The 25980-nt window shown below is 39.7% G+C and overlaps 1 protein-coding gene across 2 annotated transcripts in view; it reads right to left on the bottom strand.

Moving 5' to 3' along the window:
* The window catches only part of LOC143187082 (superkiller complex protein 3), a 58893-nt gene that overhangs the window by 27942 nt on the left and 4971 nt on the right, over positions 1-25980 (bottom strand). For both annotated transcript variants that reach the window (XM_076391040.1, XM_076391041.1), the window contains exon 4: positions 3471-3886. In XM_076391040.1, the coding sequence (XP_076247155.1) occupies positions 3471-3886 (416 nt within the window). The remainder of the gene's footprint in view (positions 1-3470; positions 3887-25980) is intronic.

Genomic DNA, 25980 nt, shown 5'->3' with positions numbered 1-25980 from the left:
CATTAAGGAAAAGAATAGAAACGATCGAATACTAAAACAATGTATTGAAAATGTTATGGAGGCCTGCAAATCGATTAATCCCCAAAAATATTTTAATATCTACGGTCCCAGATAGAGAATTATATTCACATCCATTCCAATTGATTTTGAACTGGGAAAAAAGCTTGAAAGAAACTACAAATCCAAACCAACTAATGACTGAGATTACTCTACAGAGATAATGCCTACGCGATTTATAAAGACGGAAGCAAAATACCGGATAATAGATACGTAGGATCAGCTTGCAAGTCCCCCAAGCTAGGTATTGCAAGGACAAGAAGTATCAACAACAGAGCTTCCGTTTTCACTGCGGAATGTATAGCAGTAAACGATGCTCTTGAAATCTCTCTAAAATGCAGTGACAAAGACATTCTTATTTTTTCCGACTCCGTAAGTGCTTTGTAAAGCATCCAGAGCACTAAAGCCGATATAAAAAAGAAACGCTTACATTCTTGAAATAAAAAAACGATACAACTTGTTCTTACAAAAAAATTCCAATAGAAACATAACATTTTTCTGGATCCCGTCGCATTTCAGTATAGAAGGCGACGAAAGCGTTTAGCTAACGTTTAGCTAAGTTGACTACTATAACACCCAAGGACGAAATACTGATTATCCCTTACACGGACTTATTCGAAAACTTTCGTAAATCGGCAAGCTCAAAAATCATTAACATTGTAAAACAACAAAGTCTTATAAAGGGGAAAAGTTATTTCCAAAAATTCCATCGTGATAATTCAGTCCCATGGTATGTCCACAAAAGGCTTTCGCATGAGCTTATTGTCACCATAAACCGCTGCAGTGCTGATTATTACAGTTTAGCCGCATCATTCTCTCACATAGGTATTATCAATGAACCAAAATGTGAATGCGAAAACGCAACTCAAGATGTAAACCATATAATATGACAGTGCAATCTCCATAACTCACAACGATCTAAACTAATAAGGTAACTACAAAAAATTAAATTAAACCCTCCCTTAAGTATAGACATGATAATTACTGAACCAAACATACCAATCTGTACACACATTCACAGTTTTTTAAAAAATCGTAATCTCAAAATTTAGAGTAACAATTACAACCTAGAACGTCAGCTTGAATCTATGTATTATATAACACAGATTATGTTTGTACAATTTGGCCTATTGTAAAGTTGTATTATGGTACAGCAGAAATAAGACTCGTAAGAGGTCTTAAATGCTCAATAAAAAAAAAATGTGGAGAAACAGGAAGGAATTTATGAAGAGTAAACATAACATGCTCAAATAAGTCGCTTAACTATTTCTAAAATAGTGTAACGACCCACGGTCTTCCCTCTCACTCAATCCATTTCTATCTCACTCTATCTATTACTATCTCTCTCTATCTATTACCATCTCTCTCTATATTTGTATCCTTCTAATACTTTATTATTATATTACTGTGTATTCTATTATCTTCATACTAATTAATATTTGTGTACCTTGTTTTTATATCATATATTATAAGTTCCAATTATATTTTAACTGTTGGGTGGCGCGCATGCTCCTGCGCGACTCGGCCGGGGGGGGGGGGGGGGGGGGGGGGCGACACGCTAGAGAGTCTCATCATGGCGGCCTCCGAGCACGCACGCAACACGCGTACTGTATTATTATTTGTTAGATGTTAATATACGGTTTGAGTGAATAAACAAGTGTGCATTAAGTTAATCGGACCATACTCCCGAACCGACGGATACCCAACATTAACATAAACACAACGTATATCGTACGTTTTCATTTACGATTAGAATGAAACCGCCATTAGAAAATAAGACATTACGCATGCGCGAACTCCGACTAGCGGGTATATAAGGAGCTGCGAAAGCAGCAAGAGACGCACTTCCTCCTGGCATCAGGTTCCGAACAGACGAAGATCTTGAAGGCAGCTGATATAGTCGTCCAGTGAGATCGAGATCGCTCTTTTAGAGGTAGCGACCGTTTTCCAGAGATCAAGGGTATTTGATGCTCCTTTACAGGTTCAATCTTGAGTAACTTTATGACAAGTGCACTACGACGATTCTAAGTAAGTGCAGTACGGACGACATCTAGGAGGTAGCTGATATACTAAAGATCGAGACCGCTCCTTTAGGGGTAGCGACCGTTCTACCAAATAGTAATTGATGCTCCTTTAATATAGAGTTCGTGCTTGCCGTAAGCAGACGAATCGCCTGCCAACAAGCGCTAGAAGCCATTCCTAGTCGGACGCATTTCTAAGACCGCTCCTGAAGAGTCTTTTCTCCAGGGTAGCGACTGATGTAGAAAAGATAACAAAGGGCTTACGGATGCTTAGGCAATTAAGGCAAAGATTATATGTTTCATGGAATCTTGAGACCGCTCTGAGGTTATAGGCACCTATAACTTTGGTAGCAACCAGGGCATACGAGACAAGATCTATTGTAGACACATGTACAACACACTGCGCCTTGTATAGAGGATCCTCTACCGTGAATAATATCACCTAACCTAACTCTCGTTCAACGATATATAACATAACTCTTGCGTTATCGAGATGAATAATTATAATCATGTTCAATATAACTTCACATTCATATAATCACACATAATATAACCTCATATCTTATGATTTTATTAATATTTAACTAGATTAGAATAGATATCAATATTGTATTAAAGTTAGGACTAGAATAAGTATTTGTTGAATAAATTATTGTTAAGAAAGATATAAGCCTTGGATTTCAACTCCTTAACCGCACGCCACACGAACCCCCACCTTTTCCTCCATTGGAAAGCCGCTCTTCCATGGACAACGTAGCATCGTTTTAGAGACGTTACAATAGCAAATATAATGGCTATTATTGGAATTAACCTAATTCTGAAGGAATAGATTTGCGATTCTATAGTGGTTAAGAATTAATCATACAATCGATATTTTCGTATAAAAGGAAAAGAAATTGCAGAAGAAGACGTTAATCGAGAAGCGATATGGACATATTTGACATTTGAAGTCGTAATTTCATCGTTCCTTTTTGTAAAGTGTACAATAAAACATTTTTATATTATTTTTGTAACTTGTTATATAACACAATATATTTTTGTCACTGGTTTTGTATAACTACATCAAATAATAATATTTTCAAAAACAATAAACTATCTTTTTGTCAGTAGCGTATCGACCCGAATGTTAATTTATTTGAATCCCACCACTAGTTACAGCCCATCTCATCTAGTAAATACACCTTCTGTGCGCAAATTTCTATCATAAAATCTTAGTATTAACTCCAATTCATCATTACTCTAAAATAAAGGTAGGTAAAACATGTTGCTATAACTATTTTTTGATCTAGTTGGGCTCTCTTGTCAGTACTCAAACTATGGAAATGCAAAAGTTTACATTCTCTATTTGGAAACAACTCAAAGCACAAATAAATTAACAAGAGGTCGTCTTACCTTTTCACACAGCTGTAATGCGGCTTTCCATTTCTGCTTGTTGCTACTCCTGGCCAATGCTTCAATTAATATTAGTTCCATTTCGTAAAGTAATTTATTCGTTATTTTAGATTCTTTACACTTTAATGCTTGTCTTATAGTATTTTCTGCATCTTCCCAGCAATAGAGTCTTATATTTATTTCACTTAATACTATCCAACCATATAATGAATGTGGTCTCGTTATGAATATGTCTTTTAACACCTCCCGTGCTGTAATCAAGTTGTCTGTCTTTTTTAAATGCATAGCTTTAGCAATTACAGCGTTTTCAGATTCGATGTTTAATTTTATTAGAGCTTCGTAATATTGGGTAATATTAATATCAGTATAATTTCCGTCAAAAACATTTTGTTCATAGTAAACACGACAGATATATTCTGTAAACAGACAAAACAATTGTTTATATTATTGAAATAATCATTAAATTTTAATGTTAACTTAATATGTTCCCTACAGCTAAACCCACTAAATGTACGAAGTAAAACATCTATATCTAAGTGTTTTGTATGCATTAATCATAAGGTACAATTATTTATTACGAATAATATCAAAATGATTTTCATCTTGTAGAGTCAGCTTACAGGCGTAAATATCAAAACATGGACAAATTGCATTTTTGTATATTTTGCAATTTCTATGAAACAAAATGAATTATTATAAATTTAGATTATCACACAATATGTTCCATATAACTAAGAACGATTAAATGTCACAAAATTATGACAAATATGAAAACATAATTCGGATAAAAGTTGTAGGGCGTTCATATTCAAATTGCTATTTACAGTGGCTCAAAAAAGTATTGGCACACCCTCTTCTTTTCAAGTTGCGGACAAAAGTTTCCGAACGATATCAATTTTTGTATTCCATGCAATTTTATGTGTTTCATTTGGAGTTATAAACAAATGTAATTATGCACATCAATAGAAAATTTAATGGTCTACAGGAATTCACCGAAATCATCTTTAAAAAAAGTATGTTTATTTTCTTACATTTAAAATTTTACATATTTGCCTGAAATATGGCCCGACAAAAGTTTCCGAACGATTTATTAATATTTAGTTGTACATCCATTACTGTTAATGACAGCTTGACACCTCCTTGGCATACTTGTAATAAGTCTTTGCAGATAGGATTCGGATAAGGACATCCAATTACGGCTTATTTCTGCAAATAAATTGTCACCATTTGAAAATTTTCCACCTGTCATTAATCTTTCTACCTCACTCCATACATTTTCTATTGGGTTAAGGTCCGGCGATTGAGCAGGTCAATCCAAAATATTAATTTTTTTACTTTGCAGCCATGCTTTAACTGTTCTGGTTGTGTGTTTGGGGTCGTGTCGTGTTGGAACGTCCAATCATGTAGCATGTGGTTTGTAACGTATGGCAACATTGTGTATTGTAGAATGTCACGATATTGTATTTGATCCATTCTACCATTAATACGGTACAGAGGACCAACACCATGCCATGAAAGGCAACCCCAAACCATTACATTTCCCCCTCCAAATTTGATAATATTTTTCGTGTATTTCATATCGAATCACTTATTAATCGGACGACAAACGCATCCGTTTCCATCGTCTGAATACAAGTTAAATTTGGATTCGTCGCTCCATAATACTTTTTTCCAGTCATCGATTGTGTACTCTACGTATTTACGTGCAAATAGTTGTAACGAGTAAGAGGAAGGCCGCGAACTCCCCACTCGAGGCCGCCCTGGTTCGCGCCGCGGCCGCCAGGCGGCAACCGCGGAGTCTCGCGATCTCGTGAGTGAAATCGTGACACCGCGAGAATAAAAGGCGGGCAGGCCGGACCACGCGGCAGAGCGTTCCAGTTACCGAGCGTACCTACAGCGAGCGATACCGCAACGAGCACACAAGCTGGTTCTCTTTTGTAATAGACTGTCCACAGTCCTCCAACGGACCCTTGGAGGTGGTGTTCCAACCGCTCCTTGTGGTAATAACCGTGATCCTCGACGGGAGAGTTACCTCTCCGCGTCACCAACCTCGGGTCTCTGTGCATCCCCCGTGGCGTAGCCCGGGAGACACAGGCAACGGACTCTTCGGCCCCAAGGTCAACGGGTGGTGTAGCCGCCGTGGCCTGTAGCGCCAGCCTCAGATTCCAATCCCAATGATCCTACTCCCCTGCGTACTGTAAACACAGCGTGGAGCAGCGGCTCCCAACATTCACCGACACCGTCGTTGGGGATATCAGATCCCCTCTACCGCATGCCGTAGGGAACAGAGGTTCCCAACCTACCGACGCCGACTAACCGGGGAGCTACAACTCCCAACGCGAGCGACTAGGTGGGACCTGTGCTGCCAGACTGAGGACGCAAATCTTGAGAATTACCCCCTCCACTACGCATACTAACGCACGGGGCGCGTATCCGTGAGCTCGGCGCTTCGGACAGTTTCGGGCAGCTTCGGGAGGTCGAGAGAGAAGGTGGATCGTGATACGCACTCTCTCATTCTTTGAAATGTTTACATCCCAATCGCTAGCAAGCGGCACCTTGCGCGAGCTTTCCGATTGCCTGGATATTTTCAGTGTCCAACTTAGAAAAGTATTCTAATGAAAAAAAATTTCAAAAATTTTTTCTGCAGAAAAACTCATTTTAAGACCCCCTGATTACGTTTTAACTAATAAAAAGAGAGCTTTTTTTTAAAAACCGCATATGTTTATTAACCGAATTGCATTCAAACGACTGAATGAATTTCAATGAAACTTTATATCTAAATTTTATATTCACATCTCAAGATCTTATTAGATTTAGAGCAAAATCGATGCATGGATTATTGTTGGAATGGGTAAAGGGATTGTTTTCTTAAAGCAGTAAAAGGGGCGGAGATCCTGGCAGGGACCGAAAGCGACAACCGTAGTCAGTCCGAGAGAATTAGACAACCAGTGCGGATCGCAAAGCTTCCAGCATTCTCCTTCTCATACAATATTCTTTTTAAACATAACGATTACTAATTATACTGATCCACGAATACACTGCGTGTATAGATTAAGAAGGAATAATCACATAATAAACAGTGTGTTATACGTGTGTGTTTTATTTTCTTAACCTTTAAGAAAGAAATTTCTAACAATTATGATACTTACCTCTTATAATTATATTTATATTACACATATATTTTTTACTATTAGGTGAGAAGATAAAGATTTTCATTTGTAAAGTTAACGTAACGCGATTTAGTCTGGAAAACACTGCTCTTATCGTATTAACCCTTTCTAGTTCAGAATTAATTGCACTTCAAAATTCAAGATTATCACAAAATAAATACTCTGATACTGAAAATTCGTCAAATGTAATAGACTAAGAGTCCACTCTTGACCAGTAACGTGCACGTTGTCACAACCTTCAATATAAAATATTTATATTGGTAATTATTTAAAATAAGAGCCTCCTCACCGATTTCTTTGAATCTTTTTTATATCATGTATCTTGATACGTGGATTAATTTTTCTAAATGAAATAATTGTCGCTCTCTTCTCGTTTTCGAGATAAAAATTTTTATATGCTTGAAAATTATGGTGGCAGGCCGAGGGTAGGTAGCAAAAAGGGAGTTTGAGTTGGGTTAGAGCTAGGGCCAGTGAAAGATATGTTTCGAGTTGGTTAGAGCTAGGGCCAGGAAAAGAGATATTTCGAGCTGGTTAGAGCTAGGACCGGGAAAAGAGATATTTGGAGTTGGTTAGAGCTAGGATCGGGAAAAGAGATACTTTGAGTTGTGTTACGTCCCCGTAACTTTTGACAGTAGTTACTAGAGCCTATATATATATATATACAATTTTATTTCCGGTTCGGTTCCAAAAGGTCTTAACGGAAACATTCTCGCGTGACCGAATTCGAATTCTTTCGTGGCCCTAGCTCTAACCCAACTCAAAGTATTTCTTTGCCCGGTCCTAGCTGTAACAAACCTAGCTCTAAACAAGCAGTGTGTTCCAGACTAAATCGCGTTACGTTAACTTTACAAATGAAAATCTTTATCTTCCCACCTAATAGTAAAAAATATATGTGTAATATAAATATAATTATAAGAGGTAAGTATCATAATCCATGCATCGATTTTGCTCTAAATCTAATAAGATCTTGAGATGTGAATATAAAATTTAGATATAAAGTTTCATTGAAATTCATTCAGTCGTTTGAATGCAATTGGGTTAAGAAACATATGCGGTTTTTAAAAAAAAGCTCTTTTTTTATTAGTTAAAACGTAATCAGGGGGTCTTAAAATGAGTTTTTCTACAGAAAAAAATTTTCGAAATTTTTTTTCATTAGAATACTTTTCTAAGTTGGAAACTGAAAATATCCAGGCAATCGGAAAGCTCGCGCAGGGTGCGTGCCGCTTGCCGTTTGCTAGCGATTGGGATTTAAAGATTTCAAAGAATGAGAGAGTGCGCATCACGATCCACCTTCTCTCTCGACCTCTCGAAGCTGCCCGAAGTTGTCCGAAGCTGTTCGAAGCTGCCCGAAGTGCCGAGCTCACGGATACGCGGCCCGTGCGTTAGTATGCGTAGTGGAGGGGGTAATTCTCAAGATTTGCGTCCTCAGTCTGGCAGCACAGGGTGGGACTCCCCACTCGCCGAGAAGGAGCAGCGGCTCCCACTCCGAATCGTACACGAGGGGCATCCGGCCAGTGATGCCAAAATCGTGGGCGCTGGGCGCTCGACGGTTCCCTCACTATGACCTACCGGCGTCCCCCACTATGCTTCCATCGATGCGCACACAAGCTACGCGTCCCCTGTACGTGTGCGGTCCGCGTTACTCGTTGCTTTCAGGCAATGTTCCATGTTTCACGTTGCCAGAGGCGAAAGCTCGAGCAGAGGCACAGAGGAAGGCAAAATGAATCGCCGATCGCCGTCGCCGTCGTCGGTCGCTAACGTGAACGGCGACTCGCGACTAGGCGACACTCTTCAAATCCCAATACTGCAGATTTTAATGAATTCATAATTTTATGTTATGACTTCACGTTAAAAATAAACTGAAATCAGAATTATAAGTTGAACAAATTTACCTAAAATACTACATTTCCATTAACTTACCTTTTTTTTTTCTTAATTTTATATCATTTGATGTTCAAGTTTCGAGAGAAAATCCTGGCTTACTAAAAACTTCAACTGATTCACACATGTTGCCAAAACCACTTCTGTTGCTCTACATACATATAAAGAAAAAATATACACAATTAAAATCTTGTTTGCAATAAAAATATAGAACAAAGTATTAATGTTACTATAAACTTATCTTTTTTTTTTAATGTTCCGGAATCCTAATTTGAGAATGAATATTGGTGTCTCCGAAAACTATACCTTGTTTAATCGCCTATAAGAAGAGAGAAATAAATAATTGAAATCATAATCAAAATTATAATAACATAATAACAAATATTAACGTTACAATAAACTTTTTTTAAATATTCTGTAATTTACCTAAAACTCCTTTAACTGATTCGTGCACGTTGTTCAGTCCTTTCTCCGTTGTAGCACTAGAAATAAACCGCTCATTTGTCAAATCGAAAAATACAGTTTATCGATGTGACAAATGGGCGGTTCATGCATAAAAAAAACAAACACAATTAAAATTGTAATTCTGATACATTAAAACAAATTATAAATATAATTGTAATAAGTTACCTTTTTGAAATTTTTCTGATGAAAGGATAGGTGACAGATCTGTGGTACGGAGGACCATGTTTCTGGGAATTGCAACTGTTTAAAAACTTCGAATTCCGTCCATCAATGGTACACAGAGAAAGATGAATTATCTATTTTCGACAGCGTTTAGAGTCAACTGTTTAAAGATCTCTAAACGCGTCAAATTTTTGTACAAATGCTGCCCTGACATGAGCTCTAGATGTCGGTCATCGACAGACATGGTGCGACTAGTCTCATGCCTAGCTTTTAAGGATGTGCGCACCACACAGATTGAATCTAGGAGATCGGCTCCTATTTTATTTCTTTTTTTTGATTTAATATCGGGCAGCATAGAAAATATTCGTTCCGCAGTTGCATTAGAGTGGGGCAGACATCTGACTGTGTTTACTAAAGATTTGAGGTACGGAAAGAGAGATATGTTTTCGGGAGTTTCTAATTTGCAAATATCTGCCCACATGTCGTCGAAGATCATTTTTGCCCAGTCATCTTTTTGGGCTTGCGTTGTACCGTTATACAAAAAGTTCCATTCTTTTTGTAGTTCATCGGTACTAGAAACTCCGAATTGTCGAGCAACAGCAGCAACATCAGCAAAAGTGGAAACTCTGTCGCTGCTGAACAAAGCATTGACTGGTTTAAAAACAGTCAACTGTTTAAGAAAAATATCGTCATGAGGAAGACGATTCCGAATTTCATTACTTACGGTAACGTAAAACCGTAAGCAATTTTCGCGGAAGGAGCGTACCTCAACTTCCGACATTCCATTCTGAGTTGCCTCTTCCAAAAAATCTGTGCACTCGGGACCAAGATTCACCTCATTGAGTGAAACTTGGTTGCACGGTAAAGAAAAATCGACCTGTCTAATTAAATCAGTGTGCCTTAGAAGAGCCGGCTTTAAAAATTTATTTAAAAAAAATAGGAGTAGCCTGACTGAAGAGGGCTGTAACTCCTGAACCATTGTTTCGCTTTTTTGGAACGAGGCATTAAAAGAATTTAGAATATTGAGGGTAAATTCCATAAAATAGAAATACCCTTTAATGTCATATCTGCTAAGAGAAGACAGAAATTCTGTAGCAGCTTTCGACTTTTCAGAAAATTTTTGCTCCGAGAAAAATCGGACTAAATCGTCCCAGATAAATAAAAATCTCTGAACACATTGGTGCCTTGCGAGCCAACGTGTATCAGAGAATTTGAGAACTTTTACAGGAGACTTCTCGAAGCTCTCCTGGAATTGACGGAAAATAGCAGCTCGTTTAGGGCTGCTGTTTATATAAGAAGCGACGCCTCGGAGCAATTTGTCACATTCGTCGGGAATTGTAGCATAAGCAGTACTTGCTGCCAATGCTACAGAATGGCATACACATGGCAATGTTACGGCATTTGGATGTTTTTCAAGTAACTTGGACTTGAATGAAGAATATCTACCCGTCATTACCGAAGCATTGTCACAACTAAGGGCTGCGATATTTTGCAAAGGAATTTGCATTTTCAGCAACTGATTTTCGAAAGATTTGAAAATCTTTTCTGCTGAACAATCGCTGGCATCCAGATGAATTAATTGTAACAATTCGGTTCTAATTGACAAACGACATGGTTCAACATACTTAACTGCTAGGGTGAGCCATTTATCGTTTGTCGAATCCGAGGTTTCATCCTCGTAAACTGAAAATTTAGTATGCCGTACATTGTCAATAATGCGTTCCCTTTCGCGAACGCCTAAAACATTAGCAATAACTTTGCTACATTTACTGTGACTGATTTTCATGCCTTGTAACACTTTAGGCTCCTTGCCTATGTCTTGCATGAGATGAAGAAAATCAGACGCGACCGAAAGGGGAACATTATGTTCAGCGAAAAAAGCGGCATATTTTATCTCCGCTATTTTTATTTTTTCATCGAGTATCGATGAAGAAGAGGACGCGACGAACTCCTCGGTTTGGTTTTCTGTTGGTAACGGTTCTTCTCCGGTTGTGGTAGAACCGATACCTCCAGTATTATTATTACACATTTGCTGCATACTTTTAATATGCAGCTGTGTAAACGACTGCCTGCGTATTTCTGAAAGCCCGCAATCGAAGACTTTGTTGCAGGCTTTGCAGAAGCATTTTGACTCGTCCGTGGAAATAGTTTGCAACCAAACCTTTAACGAGTCGTCAGCATCAAACCAATGTTGCTGGAATCTTTTTTTGTACCTTTTAGCTGGTCCAGAATCCATCGTTGAAGCAGTTGCAATTCCTCTTTAGTTGAATGTTAGTCCTCCGGAACCACTTACGCGCACTCGCACTATTCTAATATATATAAAAACTACACACGCTGTTTACGTCGGGATGCACGTGTCGCGGACGCGGGCTTTAAATGACCAATGTCAATACTGACGCGCGTAGCATCTATTCCCGCTCAAATCAACGTTCTTTTGTTTTAGGCGGTTGCGTGGAAACGTAACGCTGTTGACACCGCGCGCTTTAAATGCGTTTTTACAATTTATCATTATCGATATTTTTCTTCCTATTTCAAAGTTGAAATTTCAAACAAAAAATTGATTCTTTCCTACAAAATAGCATAATTTTCATAATTTCTGCAAGATTCCAAATCTTGGCTCAATGGACTATTGTTAAAATACCATTTTATAACATCGTTGTCCATATTTTATTACTGTGTGCCTTTTTAGTAGGCAAATATTGTATTGATTAGGAGTCGTCGTTTTTGGTACAGAGATTACTGCAGCCACAGAAAATAGAGGTAAAATAGGGAAAATGTCTGCGAAAAAACTTTTTTTATTTAAATAAAGGTTCCAAAAATAAGACACAATAATAACATTTTCGATTTATTTCACTCCCTCCTTAAAAAATTCCCAAAAATCATCAATTTTTTGACGCCAAGAACGTAGTAACCCCTTAGCAATGAAAGTGTCAGACTATGTATAATGTGTAGTACTTTACTTTATCGTGAAGTCATAACGTAAAATTATGGGTTAATTAAAATCTGCAGTATTGGGATTTGAAGAGTGTCGCCTAGTCGCGAGTCGCCGTTCACGTTAGCGACCGACGTCGGCGACGGCGATCGGCGATTCATTTTGCCTTCCTCTGTGCCTCTGCTCGAGCTTTCGCCTCTGGCAACGTGAAACATGGAACATTGCCTGAAAGCAACGAGTAACGCGGACCGCACACGTACAGGGGACGCGTAGCTTGTGTGCGCATCGATGGAAGCATAGTGGGGGACGCCGGTAGGTCATAGTGAGGGAACCGTCGAGCGCCCAGCGCCCACGATTCTGGCATCACTGCATCCGGCCTCTCCCGCCGCGCGTAACTAGAAAGCAATAAAGGACTGTTTAAAAACCGAGATATAGCTGACTCCCTTCATTCGCTACACGAACCCGGTGCCCGACTGAGGCGGCACCTTCTTCCTCGCTCCCCCCGGCGACCACGTACAGCGTGGTCACATAGTAAACGTGCTTTTATATTTTTTTTTTTAAGTAATGGCTTCTTTGCAGGTCGTCTTCCGTGTAAGCCAACTTCAGCAAGTCGTTTTTGAACTGTCCGTGCATTAACATCAAATAATCCGATTTTTTCGCGAATCTCAGGAGTTTCCGTACGATAGTCTTCCCGTACAATTCTGTAATCCGTCCTAAACATGATTTGTTCAGTTGTGTGCAACTTCATTTTTCTCTAATTTCTCCTTGATCAACATAATTAATCAAGTTCGCTAACCTGTAGCTAGTTTTGCAAGGTCAACCTCCTTCATTTATTGGTTGAGGGTTCCTCACACGCTTCAAAATTTCAAAAACTGTTGATTTTGATATTTGTAAATGCTTTGAAATTACTGCAAATGAGAACTCACCCTTGTCACGAAGTTTTATAACTACAGATTCATTTTTTTTGTCAATGCGTTTACGAGCCATTTTGTAACTTATGAATGCGATTACTAAAAATTGTTTACTTGAAACCAATTTCACTACTAACGCTATAATCGGTCAAATAGATTCCTGGATATCTAAGAAGAATACATTAACAGACATTAAGAAATTGTACAGAAACATTTGTCGGGTTTTGCCAAGTATTAATAAATCGTTCAGAAACTTTTGTCCGGCCATATTTCAGGCAAAAATGTAAAGTTTAAATATAAGAAAATAAACATACTTTTTGTAAAGATGATTTCGGTGCATTCCTGTAGACCATTAAACTTTCTATTGATGTGCATAATTACATTTGTTTACAATTCCAAATGAAATACATAAAATTGCATGGAATACAAAAATTGATATCGTTCGGAAACTTTTGTCCGCAACTGTCTTTACTCAACAAATGATAAACAGCGTGTAAAACACACAATTTTCACAAATTGGATCACAAAATGTCTTATAACGTACTATCCGACCTGCCTTCGTTTTGCAATAATAATGCCTTAACATTAACATGTCTATATAGCAAACTAATAGCCAGAGGATTCAGTAGTTTTGCAGATACATTGGAGAGCAATTTTTATGAAGCCTTAAGGATCTAAGGTAATCATGCGACTTTTCAAGATTGCTTGGTCGGTATCTGCTGTTAGTTTTCGTTACAGGAATAGCATTACCTACAGACACAGGAACCACTTTGTGATTTCCCCCTCTACTACGCACACTATTGTATGAGCCGCATGTACGTAAGCTCAGCCCCGCGGATCACTTCGAATGACTTTGAAAAGTGAAGAGAGAAGGCGAATGTTAGCCTTACTCTCTCGCTCTTAAAACACTATATTCAACCGCCCAAGTCGCCGGCAAAGCGCCACAAACCACGAATCACGTAACCTTCATGCAACATAGCTCTTATATTTTCACTTTCCGACTTATGTTAGAAGGGGACTTTTCGGTGAAACTACCAGAGATTTTTATGACATTTTGAGGGACGAGTCTGAAAATCAAACGATGACATTCTATAGAATATCTTGTGCCAATACGTATTTTACCACCGCTCTCGCGATGCTACGTTCGAGGTAATCCACAATAAAGTGTTTCGCGTGCAGAGAAGAGTTCGACTCGCCTCTATACGCTCACCCCCCGAACGTCTATAATACAGTCCATTTCTCTGCTTTGCGCACAGCAGCGAGGGTGAAGTTTCCCCTCTTCATAAGCACGGTTTTAATAACCTGGAGTCGGGTGCCAGAGAAGCAGTGCAATTTATTTGCACTCTAATCGGCGCGATTTTTCCACCAATTTTCTATTTCAGACATCCCAGACGCTGACTCGGGAAGCACACCTTTCAGGGGGCCCACAAGGATCACCCTTTTGCACGCCCCTGGAAAATTTAAACAATAAACGTCTGTCCTTTTCAGGACAGACAAAGAGAATTGCTTTTGTACACACCTTTGGTTGTACATCCCTTTCTCTCTCATCCAAATCGACGTTAGATCATCTTTATTGATTTTAACACATATTCTTTAAAAAAATGATTGATTCTATACTAACGATTAAATTGGCACATTCTATTTTCTCCTTCATCCAAATCGACGTTAGATCACCTTTATTGATTCTAACACATATTCTCTAAAAAATGGTTGATTCTATACTAACGATTGAAGTGGCATGTTCTATTTTCTGACATAACACGTTAGTTTTAAATTCTCTGCGCTGTTTTAGCAGGATTTCTTAAAAGCATATTGTTCTCTTGGACATAACATATACAATATTCTCTTGATAAATGTAAAACCCTCGGGTCCAGAGAATCACATTTATCGTATAGGTACTATATTCTTTATAGTTTGCCGAACTTGCATCTGTATGCAGTTCAGTTTCTCTTTTTGGATCGAAAATAATCAATAACGGTTTAGAACTTAATTCTTTTAGAATGCTTTGACGAGCATTCTCTTGTTCTTGACCCCAACACCAAGGGTGATTTTGTTTTAATAAATTTGTGATGCAGGCAGTTCGCGTAGCAAATTCAGGAGCGAATTTTCGAAAATAACTCGCTAATCCCATAAACTGTCTAACTTGTTTTACATTCGTTGGAACCGGTGCCTCTAACAATGCTTTTATTTTTTCACTACCAGGTCTAATCCCATCCACAGATATTTCTCGTCCTAAATACTCCAATTTTATCTTAAAGAATAAACACTTTTTTATATTTAGAGAAAATTCCGCTACATCTAGAGCTTTTAAAATCAGGTCCAACCGTTCTAACCCTTCTTCGATAGTCTTCGACGGGATTAAAATATCGTCTAAATAAACTAATGCTATGCTATTTCTTAAACTTCCTAACGCTTTATTTATGGGCCGCTGAAAAACGGCAGGTGCATTGGCAAGACCAAACGGCATTCGTAAGAATTCATAATGTCCATCGGGCGTTACAAACGCAGTCTTTTCGACAGACTCCTCCGCTATCGGTATTTGATAAAATCCGGACGCCATATCTAAGGTAGTAAAATACTTTGCGCCGCCTAAACGATCCAATTGATCATCAATCAGAGGTAATGGATACCTGTCCTTTAGTGTAATTCTGTTTAACGCCCGAAAGTCAATACACATACGATTCTCACCGTTTTTCTTTTTTACTAAAATAATGGGACTAGCATAAGAAGATGTGCTTTCACGAATGATCTTATTTGCCAGTAACTCGGAAATAATATTACGAACCTTTCCTCGTTCCATAATAGACAATCGATAGGGATGATAACTCACCGGTTGATCCTTCGTGAGAGTAATTTTCATCTCACCCGTACTCACACGTCGAAGATTATTGCCTACTGCAACCATACTTTTATACCGATCCAGTAGTTCCCTCAATCCGTTTCGCGCTTCTTCGTTCAGTTCCTCCAGAACGCAGCACACTGAATCTGATGTCTCTCCTGAATGCTGATTCCCACATGAAATACTTTGGAGTTTCGTTGTCCCGTCTGATTCGGTGATCATCCTCAATCCTCCGAAACCCAATATGTTTTTTCCCAAAATAAGGTCGTATGGCACAAGTTCATCTGGGACGACAAAGAGGTCTACCTCCAACGACAAGCTGTCAACCTCTATAATGACAGTAGTGCTACCTACTATTTTCACAACAGTATCTGACAATCCACGTATCGTTGTCGAGTGCGGGACTATTTTGCAATTAGCTCGCCTAGCTATTCGTTCTTTTATTAACGAACAGGTTGCTCCACTGTCCATTTAACTTTCACGGACTAAAACATCCCGTACCAAAACAGGCGTTAGTTTATGGTCTATTGAGTAGCAAACGTTCGCCCTGTGTTTGCTTTCATGCTCTTCAGGGTTTTTCCTCACTTGACCATCTCGTAAACTACGTTGCTTCATCCAGCAATTTATTTCTTCGTGACCCCGCTTAGAGCAATAAGTGCAGGTAACAACACCCCTCGGTTGATTTCGCTTCGGCGATTGTCGCTTTGGCGATTGACGTCTCGGGGAAATTCGTCTAAGAGGACTACGTCCCCTATCCAACCGCGGTTTCTTCATACACTGTCTAGCCGTATGACCTAAATTATCGCAGTTATAGCAACGTTTGCGTCCAGACGTCTCTCCCTTAGAATCTCTCACATCCTCCCACCCGATCTTCTTATATTCTGCAATCCCCCTAAGCAAATCAGTCGTTGTTCCGTACCGTACGTTTAGCATGATCTGTCGCACATTAGTGTCTATAATAGTAGCGATAACAAGTTCCACAAGCTCGGTGGCAGTAAAGGATATTCAGGTTTGTTTTAAATATGTTAACGTCATTAGCGCATATTCAGTATAGCCATTCCATCACTCGTGTACTGTAAAGCACGTAAAAGACGATCATGCAATTTCCTTTCGAAAACAAATATCGCGCACAAATCCTCCCGGAACTTTTCCCAGGTACAAGGTTGCGCCTCCCAAGTCTGGTACCACTTCTTTGCTGACCCCACCAGCGCATGAGTCGCAAGATTCAGTTTTTGATGTGGCACATCCTTCGTCAAATCTTCAACACAAGCACGCCACATACTTGCGTCCTCTCCTAGATCGGCTCCACTAAATTGAGGCATCGCTCCTACAAGAGCAGAAGCAGACGAGCTAGCCGGGGTTGCAGTACAAGCAGTCACACTTGCACCAATCTTCTCTAAAACCTGACGAACCAACTCATCCAAAAGGGATGGATTACTTGTTGTCGCCATGGTTACTATGTCTTTCTCTTTTTTTTTCTATATCACACTCACACGCGTTCACGTGCTTCACAACGCGTTATCAAATCGCAACCACTGTTTCGCGGGTGCGAAAGCTATATGATCCCACTTCTGATGTTAGAAGTTAACGTTTTAAAAGATTCGAGACACGCTTACTACAACGGTTCTGGGGTAAGTGCCGTGGGGTTCATCACAGTCCTCTTACCAAAAGGCATAGCCTTCCCCACTCTGTGGCTAGATTCTTTAGGAACAATATTCTTATTCTTTAGCAATGCGGCGCCGGGCCGCTTGTCTTGTCTAAACACTTGCTCTTCTTCTAAACAGTCATACGACACCCGACAGCTGGGAGGCCCAATGTAGCCATCAGCCATCGGTCGCCAACGGGACTGTTTAGTCTCCTGCACCCTCATTCAACCACGCGCTGGCTAAGACCCTATCATAAATTACTCAAAGGCTAATCACCATTCGGCCATCCGTCCCAAACTCTCTCTTAAAAATACGTTGACGCTAACATGTAATATATGAAATGATATTGGTACCTTTTCGATAACACTCAATTTACATTGCTTCTTCCCCGAAGTATGTTTATAGTATCCGCAACTTAGACATGCTTTCACATACTTATTAACAAATCGTCGCATACCGGCAAACCAATAATTTCGTTGAATCCTTTCTAATGTTTTTTCTGTACCTAGGTGTCCGGCATCATCGTGGCATAATCTACATATCTGCAGCCTTGCATTCTTCGGAACAACCCAAGCTATTTTATTATCTGACATGCGTCGGTATACTTTACCTTTCTTCAATACATATTCCTTAAAATAGTGTTTGACTTCAGGGGACTTGTCGTTGTTAGTAAGGACGGTTCTAATCCTTGACAATTGTTCGTCCTGCATTTGAGCGGCAACGATCCATTCGGCCTCCGTCACATCCACGTAAAGGACCTCGAGGGGTATCGGTTGAGGGTTTCAGCTAAGTGCATCCACATAAGCCATTCTTGTTCCCGGTCGGTACAGAATTTCGAATATATATACTTGTACTTCCAACCACCATCGACCTATGCACGGCAATAAATCCTTTTTCGAAAACGTCGTTCTCAAGGCAGTCGGTCACAACTTTGAATTGTAGTCCTATTAAGTACACTCGAAAATGTTTTAACGCAAACACAACAGCCATCGTTTCCAGTTCGTACGAATGGTAACATCTTTGATGGGTCGTTGTTTGCTTGCTGAAATATGCGACTACTGCCATATTTCCATCTTCTTGTTGTTGCAATAATATTGCTCCAACACCTATCGAACTTGCATCCGTGTGCAATTCGGTCGGTCGATTCGGATTAAAAATGCATAATACTGGTCGTTTGATTAATTTCTCTTTTACTTGTTGGAAGGCATTCTCTTGAGCTTCTTTCCATTGCCATTGTATATTTTTACGGGTCAACCGTGTTAACGGCTCGACCAGTGTCGCGAAGTTCTTAATGAACTTCCTAAAATAGTTTGCCAATCCTAAAAACTGGCGTACCAGCTTCACGTTCTTGGATCGTGGCATTTTCCCAACGGCATCTGTTTTTCGTTGACCTGGCCTTACTCCTTGTCCACTTATTACCCGCCCAAGGTATTCGATAGTTTCTTGAAAGAAAGAACACTTTTCGAGCTTGAGGGTCCATGTGTCCGCAAGGCCCCCAAAACTTGGAGAAGTCGGTCGATACCTTCTTTTATGGTGCTCGACGGTATAATCACATCGTCGATGTACGGGAAAGCTATTTTATTTTTCAAAGGTCCCAAGACTACGTCCATTAATTTTGAGCAGACCACTGGCGCGTTCGTCAAACCAAAAGGCATTCTCAAAAACTCGTAGTGTCCATCTGGAGTTACAAACGCCGTTTTTTCCATAGAATTTTCGACGACCGGAAGTTGGTAATATCCCGACGCTAAATCAAGACCCGTGTAGTACCGATAGTCTCCCAGCTGGTCTATCTGGTCCTCGACGAGTGGCGGCGGCGACTTATTCTTTACTCTAATGGCATTTAATTTGCGATAGTCAACGCACATCCTAACGTCTCCAGTTTTCTTCTTTACAAGCGTAATTGGGCTTGCGTATGGGGATTCTGATTCCCGAATTATGCCGTTGGCTAATAAATCGATAGGAGTGGTACACAATCGGTTCGTCTGTAACGCACTTAATTTCCATTGAGATCGTGTTCGTTTTCCCGAGATCACGCATTGACGTCGATATGCAATCACGAAATTCCTCGAGCAACGCGACGCATACTCTACGCGCCTTCTCCCCGATGTTTCCCACGTTTGGAGTCGGATTTTCTTCGATAACGTAGATGTCCATCGCTGACGTAATCTGTGGTCGCTTCGCATCCCTTACATCATTAAATGTAAGTCGTTTCCCTCGTTTCAACATGACGACGTGATCTTGTTGAAGGAAGTCTCTCCCGAGTATTACGTCGTATGCAGTGTATTCGTCCAGGATAATAAACGAATCTACGTTCGCGGTGACGTTCTGGACTTTTACCGTAATCGTCGCGATTTGACTGATCACTACTGATTGACCAGCAAATCCTCTAAACATCATATCGTCTACTTCCTTGGTATCGATACGCAGCTTCTTAATTACGGACGAGTGTACAATGGTATACGCGCTACCCGTGTCCACTAAACTTTTTACTTTGTGTTCGTTGACACAAATATAAATTTGGTAAATATTTATAACGGAGTTCTCTATAATATTTACCTCTTTCTGCTGACAGTTCTCCCGTCGGTGCCCCAGTTTCTTGCACACGCTGCACTCGATTTTCGGTCGTCGGCATTCCCGTGCCAAATGCCGAATCTTTCCACAATTGTAGCACGGCAATCCTTTCATTTTGGGTTTTTCCACGGCCTTCATTACCATGGTCCACGGTTCCGGTTTCCTCTCCTCCTCCTTACCTGGCATGTTACCCATGGTACACATGTATGCATATAAATCATTCGGATCGGTATGCTTCGCTGATCTTATCGTCCTGGCTAGTGGCTCGTCCGGAATTCCAAATATCACCATATCAATGATTTTCTCATCAGAGAGGCCAACGTTCAGTCTCCTGATTAAATTTAATTTTTGGAAACAGTAGTTTCCCAACGGTTGCCCCGGTTTCGCCTCGTACAGGTCGGCTTCTCGCGTTAGTCGCGAAAACGGCATCGTCCGGCGAAACTGCGCGACTAGGAAGACCTTCATCTCCGCCCACGTGGTTGCAACTTGCATCCTCGTATCGTACCACTGGCGAGCATGGCCCCGCAGTCTTGATGCGATCAACCGCATCACGTATAGATCGTCCCATGCGAATCGGGCTACCAGGTAGTCCACATGCCGCACCCAATTTTCAATGGCAATATCCTCCTTCGAGGGGTCGCATACTGGAATTAGTTGTTCATCCCCCAGTCGTACGTAAACGGGCGATTTCGCACGCGATATCGAGCTGCGAGCATTCACGCTCTCCGTCGCCCGTTGCGCGCGATCGACCGTTTCATCCCGTTCGTCACTCACCCGCGGCTGCGTTCTCGGGTCTCGTGGGCTACGCAAGCGCATATGCGAATTGCGCCTTCTTGGACTCCGCGAACGCGAACTCGAATCGCGTCGTCGTTGCAGTGTACGCGACCGCACACGCGATCGTCGTAAAAACTCCTCCATCATATTTTCCAGCCTATCGAGACGTGACTCCATGGTGTTGGACGCCCTTTCGTCACCATCACGGCTGCACGTTGCGCGTTCCACCGTCAAATTGTCTTTACTAACACTTAACACTTAATTCACGCTAAACTCATTAGCACTAGATCTTATCACTAACTATTCACTATATATACTATTTATTGTCTGCTGATACCACTTGATTGTTTGTACTTAGCACCACGCACTTAATGTCTCGGTACACTGTACACAAGCGTATCCTCCACAACAAAAATCAATATATCCTGCTAATGATCACGCCCGGTAAATCCCACTTCTGATTTGTAAGGGAAAATCAGAATTGGCGTGATGAGCGGTCACAAGAAATCACTTGGCAGGCGTTTACGCTAACAGCAAAACTATATTCGGTTTATTCTTGAGTTTTACCAGTCACGACGAAAGCTCGTTACAAGAATGGTCCTTCGACAGTCTTTTTAGCCGCGAGGACGCCTCCGTCAGTATCGCTCTTTCATGTGTTTATGGTAACCCTAGAGGTACCCACTTGACCGCCGATAGAGAAAGCACGTTGACGAAAAGCACATGCCCTATTCGAGCATTCGTTGACTTCGAATTTTCTAACAAACTGGTGAAGTGAATTAAGTAAACTCCTATTATTATATAAACAATTTGGTTATGAACCTATTTATCCCTCAACAGGTTCATATAAACAGAATCCTACTGTATTCTACTTGCTGCATTAACTTATTATTTTTTAATAATATGAAATACACTATTCTATTACTAAAAACAGTGACAGTCATATGTTATGTTCCGTAACGATTAAAAAATTTTTGTTTTCTCTTTTTTCCTTTCCCACGAGGAATTATCGTCGTCGCGACGGTTGGTCGCCACCCGATATTTGACGTTAGCATAAAGTAAGTCGCAAACGTCTCTCGAATCCTGCAACGAGCTGCCATTGCAGCAACCCGATATTAACGTCCGGTTAATACGTAGAATCTCTGGACGCCCAGTGGTTCTCCAATGAAGTTAATAATTATAAAATTGCCATTCACAACGGACGCATCAACAACACACAGTGTTATGAGGAATCTCTTGTTGATTGCATTCGTTCCCGTTATTTCCACATGAACAATAGTTTTGCGAATATTTCTCAAATCCTTGCCAAAATACTGCCTCATTGATAAAATTATAATGTTCACCTTTGTATTATTATCCTCTTAATTTTATATTTTATACATATACATATGAATGCGAGTGAATGCAATACGAATGAATGCGAGTATGTAAAAATGTGGACTCAAAATTTAGAATGGTTGAGAGCATCACCAAACCTACTGGTTGAGGAGTGCAGAAGTCAAAAGAACACATATACCGTGCATACACACGTGATTTTAAGCGAACCTCGTGAGAGCAACCGCGACTTACCATCTGATTATAATATGCAGCATCAGCTTTTTGGTAGCTAGCCCAGCCTGGGTTCCGCCCGAGGGCTCCAAGCCTCGACACTCTTCGTTGACAAGTCGTGAGGTACGCGACGAGGGGCCCGTGTGCTAATTATCCTTTCTTCTATCAGTTAGACTCTCAATAGTTTCGAGCAGAGATTCACTCAAAAGTGCAGTGAGCCGGGAGTGAATAGACTCATAGACGCACGTAAAATCTCAAATAGTTTTAAAGTTTCAATTAGTTTTAGAATTCAAATAGTTTTTCTTTTTCTTGATTATTTCTTACTATCCAATAATATAGTATTCAACTTAATAATGTAGTAATAATATCTTTAATCGTGTGTGTGTATCTGTGTCTGTGTGCAGTTTTCCAGGTATATTCCAGTCTATAGTACTTCAGGTTTTTGGAAATCGGATGAAAATCGGATAAAGTAATTCAAGGAAACATATAAAATTTGTATAAGAAGTAACCAGTAGATTGGCAAGTCTCTCATTCTACATTCTTTTCATTTCTTTTATGATTGTAATTCTTTTATTTTTTTGTTTTACTTGACTTTCCTGTTTAATATTCTTTTAAAATGTGTTTATCATCAGAATATATTCACCTATCTTAATATTGCAAATGCAATACAGTATATTTAATAATAAGTAGACCTTCAAACAAGCCTCCACCCTTCCTCGAACAAGCATCCACTACGGGGCCTAGATGAAAACGAACCCAGAATAATTGATCTATAATCGAGGGTGAAGTAACTGCTCTACTTCATTGTCGAAAGTACTGTTAACGCGCGTAGCATTTGAGCAGAAAACATTCCGCCGACCAACGCGACCGCGCTACGCACGTTACACATATAACATGTTGGCTTAAAATTAGTTTAAAAAATTATTATATCTCATATCAAAATTATCAAAGATCAAATGTACCAAATGAAATTAAACTTATTACAATATCCATTAGTTATTCAATATGCATAACTAATAAGTTAAAATATGTCATTTATTCCTTATATTAATTCACAAAATACATGATTAAATGATGAGAATCAACTATAATGGAACTCAAAAATTTTAACTGGTTGTATCAATTAAAATATAATACATGCAATTTAAAGATCTTTTATCTAACAAGACTCACAAAACTTCACAAAGAGAATAATAACATACATACAACATACAGAAAATAAGAATACATTCTGCTTTTGTTGGTGTGTTTAAAATAACTCTATTTCCATAAAACTTATGTGATTCTAACATTAATGTTGCAAAAAGAATGTTTTTCATTTAAAAACTTCAAGATCATCTTAATGTCTTGGGTTATTTAAGAAAAAGTTTCAACATTATTGTTCCCTTCAAAAACCATGTGATCTCCATACAGCATGGACCAAAATTGGTGGTACAAATGAGGTCAGGGAGATAGTACAGCTAAAAGTAAGACAAAAGTCAAGAATAACAAAATTTTGATAGAGGCTTCGTTTTTAAGAAAAGTGAATTTGAAAATTACAATGAACTACATTCATTACTAGAAAGTATTCCATTATCCCTTAGAAGAAATATGATCTTTCAACATGATCGAGCTCCACCACACTACACCAGGGATGTACGTCAATTTTTAAATGAGCATTTTGAATGCTGGATCAGTCGTGGTGGAAAAATAGCGTGGCCTCCACGGTCACCAGATATCTCGCTTCTGGATTTTTTCTAAGGGAACACGTAAAAGAAATAGTGTATTCCGAAATCATAATGAGCCTTGAGTACAAAAAACAAAGAATTATCCTGGCATTTGACAAAATAAAAGTGCAGAATATGCTGCAAGCAGTTCGCCATAATTTAATTCGCAGAATACAACTTTGCATACAGAAGAATGGTCAATACAGTAATGTTGCGGACGAGAGCCGTTTCGTGTACACGGACGAGAGCCGCGGTTTATCCCCACTACTTCGTTTGATACGTGCCGCCGAGAAACCAATTCTTGGAACCATCGCGTTCGAGCTCGACGCCCGAGAACAAGGATGTCATAAAAAACAAGGATAGCATTAGGGATTTAAATAGGAAAAATTGAAGTTTCTTATTCGCAAACGGATTTTCACGCAAGTAACACCAATCGATTCCTTGTGCTCTCCCAATTAAAATTATGTCAAACACGACATGATTCCGATTATTTATAATAAAGGTATTTAAATAATAAAGGTTGGAACCCTGCGACGTTTACGGAAAATCGTCAAAGTTACTTTTCCACCAGTTCTTTACAAGCTTTTGGAACGTCTATATACATCGGTGTAGTGTACCATGTAAGAAAATACGGCTTTTTTAATAATCGTCAAGTCATGGGCAATTGCTTGGCGCTCCGCGGCGATAGCGACGGCCGGCTGTTCTATCGTGACAGCGACAACATGGCCCTTTGCAGGGAAAACCCCCGGAAAAACCCACGGCAGGACCTGACCTGGCAACAGTGACCCGTAGGCTCAACGCTGGGTTTTCTGCAATCAGGATGCGTCCTATTCTTGTGCGACCTTGCGAACGAGTCAGTTCATCAGGAAGCCCTTCGCGAATTGTATTTGCGGTACCTTTGCGAAATATAGTTAGGATATTGAAAATCCATTCTGCCTTGAGATTTTAATATTTCTAACAACAGTGTTGTGTATTATCATATCATCGTATCATTGTGTGTTCGTGTACATTTGTGACTACATTTATTAGAATGGCACAAGTTCAAAAAACCAAAACTAAGGTTTTCTTGTCTTTCGAAGATAAGTTAAAAATATTGGAACAATTGGAGTATGGTGTTTCATGTAGTGCACTGGCTGAACACTATAATGTTGCTATCACCACTATTCGCCGGATTCGTCGAAATGGCAAACATTTATTAGCTCTGCAAGAAAAGGGCACCCAGACCTTAAAAAAAAAATTAATAAAGAGACCAACGTATGATAGCATCGAATCACGCTTATTCCAGTGGTTCGTACATCGGAGGACAATGGGTGATCCATTGACGGATCTTTTGCTGCAGGAAAAGGCTAGAGAAATAGCGGATGATTTCGGTGCTCCCGCATCATTTGTAGCCAGTTTCGGGTGGGTGCGAAACTTTAAACAGCGCCATAACATTCGCTCACTTCGTGCTTACGGTGAAAAAGCCAGCGCTGATGAACAGGGTGCCACAAAATTCATAGGCGATTTTGTGAAGCGGATAAGGGACGAAGAATTTCGCCTGGACTGTGTGTACAACATGGATGAAAGTGGCTTAATGTGGAAGGCTATTCCTTCAAAAACCTTGGTTCATAAAGAAGAAACAAAGCTCGGTGGGACGAAAGCTAAAAAGGACCGTGTCACAGTAAGTTTGTGTTGCAATGCAAGCGGAAGTCATAAGTTGGATATTTTATTTATCCATAAGTATAAAAAACCACGTGCATTAAAAAACTGCAGAAAGTTGCCTGTAATTTATAAGGATCAGAAACAGGCATGGATCACGAGAGACATTTTTAGAGATTGGTTTGAAAACCATTTTAAACCATCAGTAGAAAAATTCCAGGTAGAAAATGGTTTCCGAGATAAAGTAATATTACTTATCGACAATTGCCA

This window comes from Calliopsis andreniformis, unplaced genomic scaffold, assembly GCF_051401765.1.
Source record: "Calliopsis andreniformis isolate RMS-2024a unplaced genomic scaffold, iyCalAndr_principal scaffold0022, whole genome shotgun sequence".
NCBI lineage: Eukaryota > Metazoa > Arthropoda > Insecta > Hymenoptera > Andrenidae > Calliopsis > Calliopsis andreniformis.
Note: the sequence above shows the minus strand (reverse complement) of the source record. Positions and strands in the feature narration are given on the sequence as shown.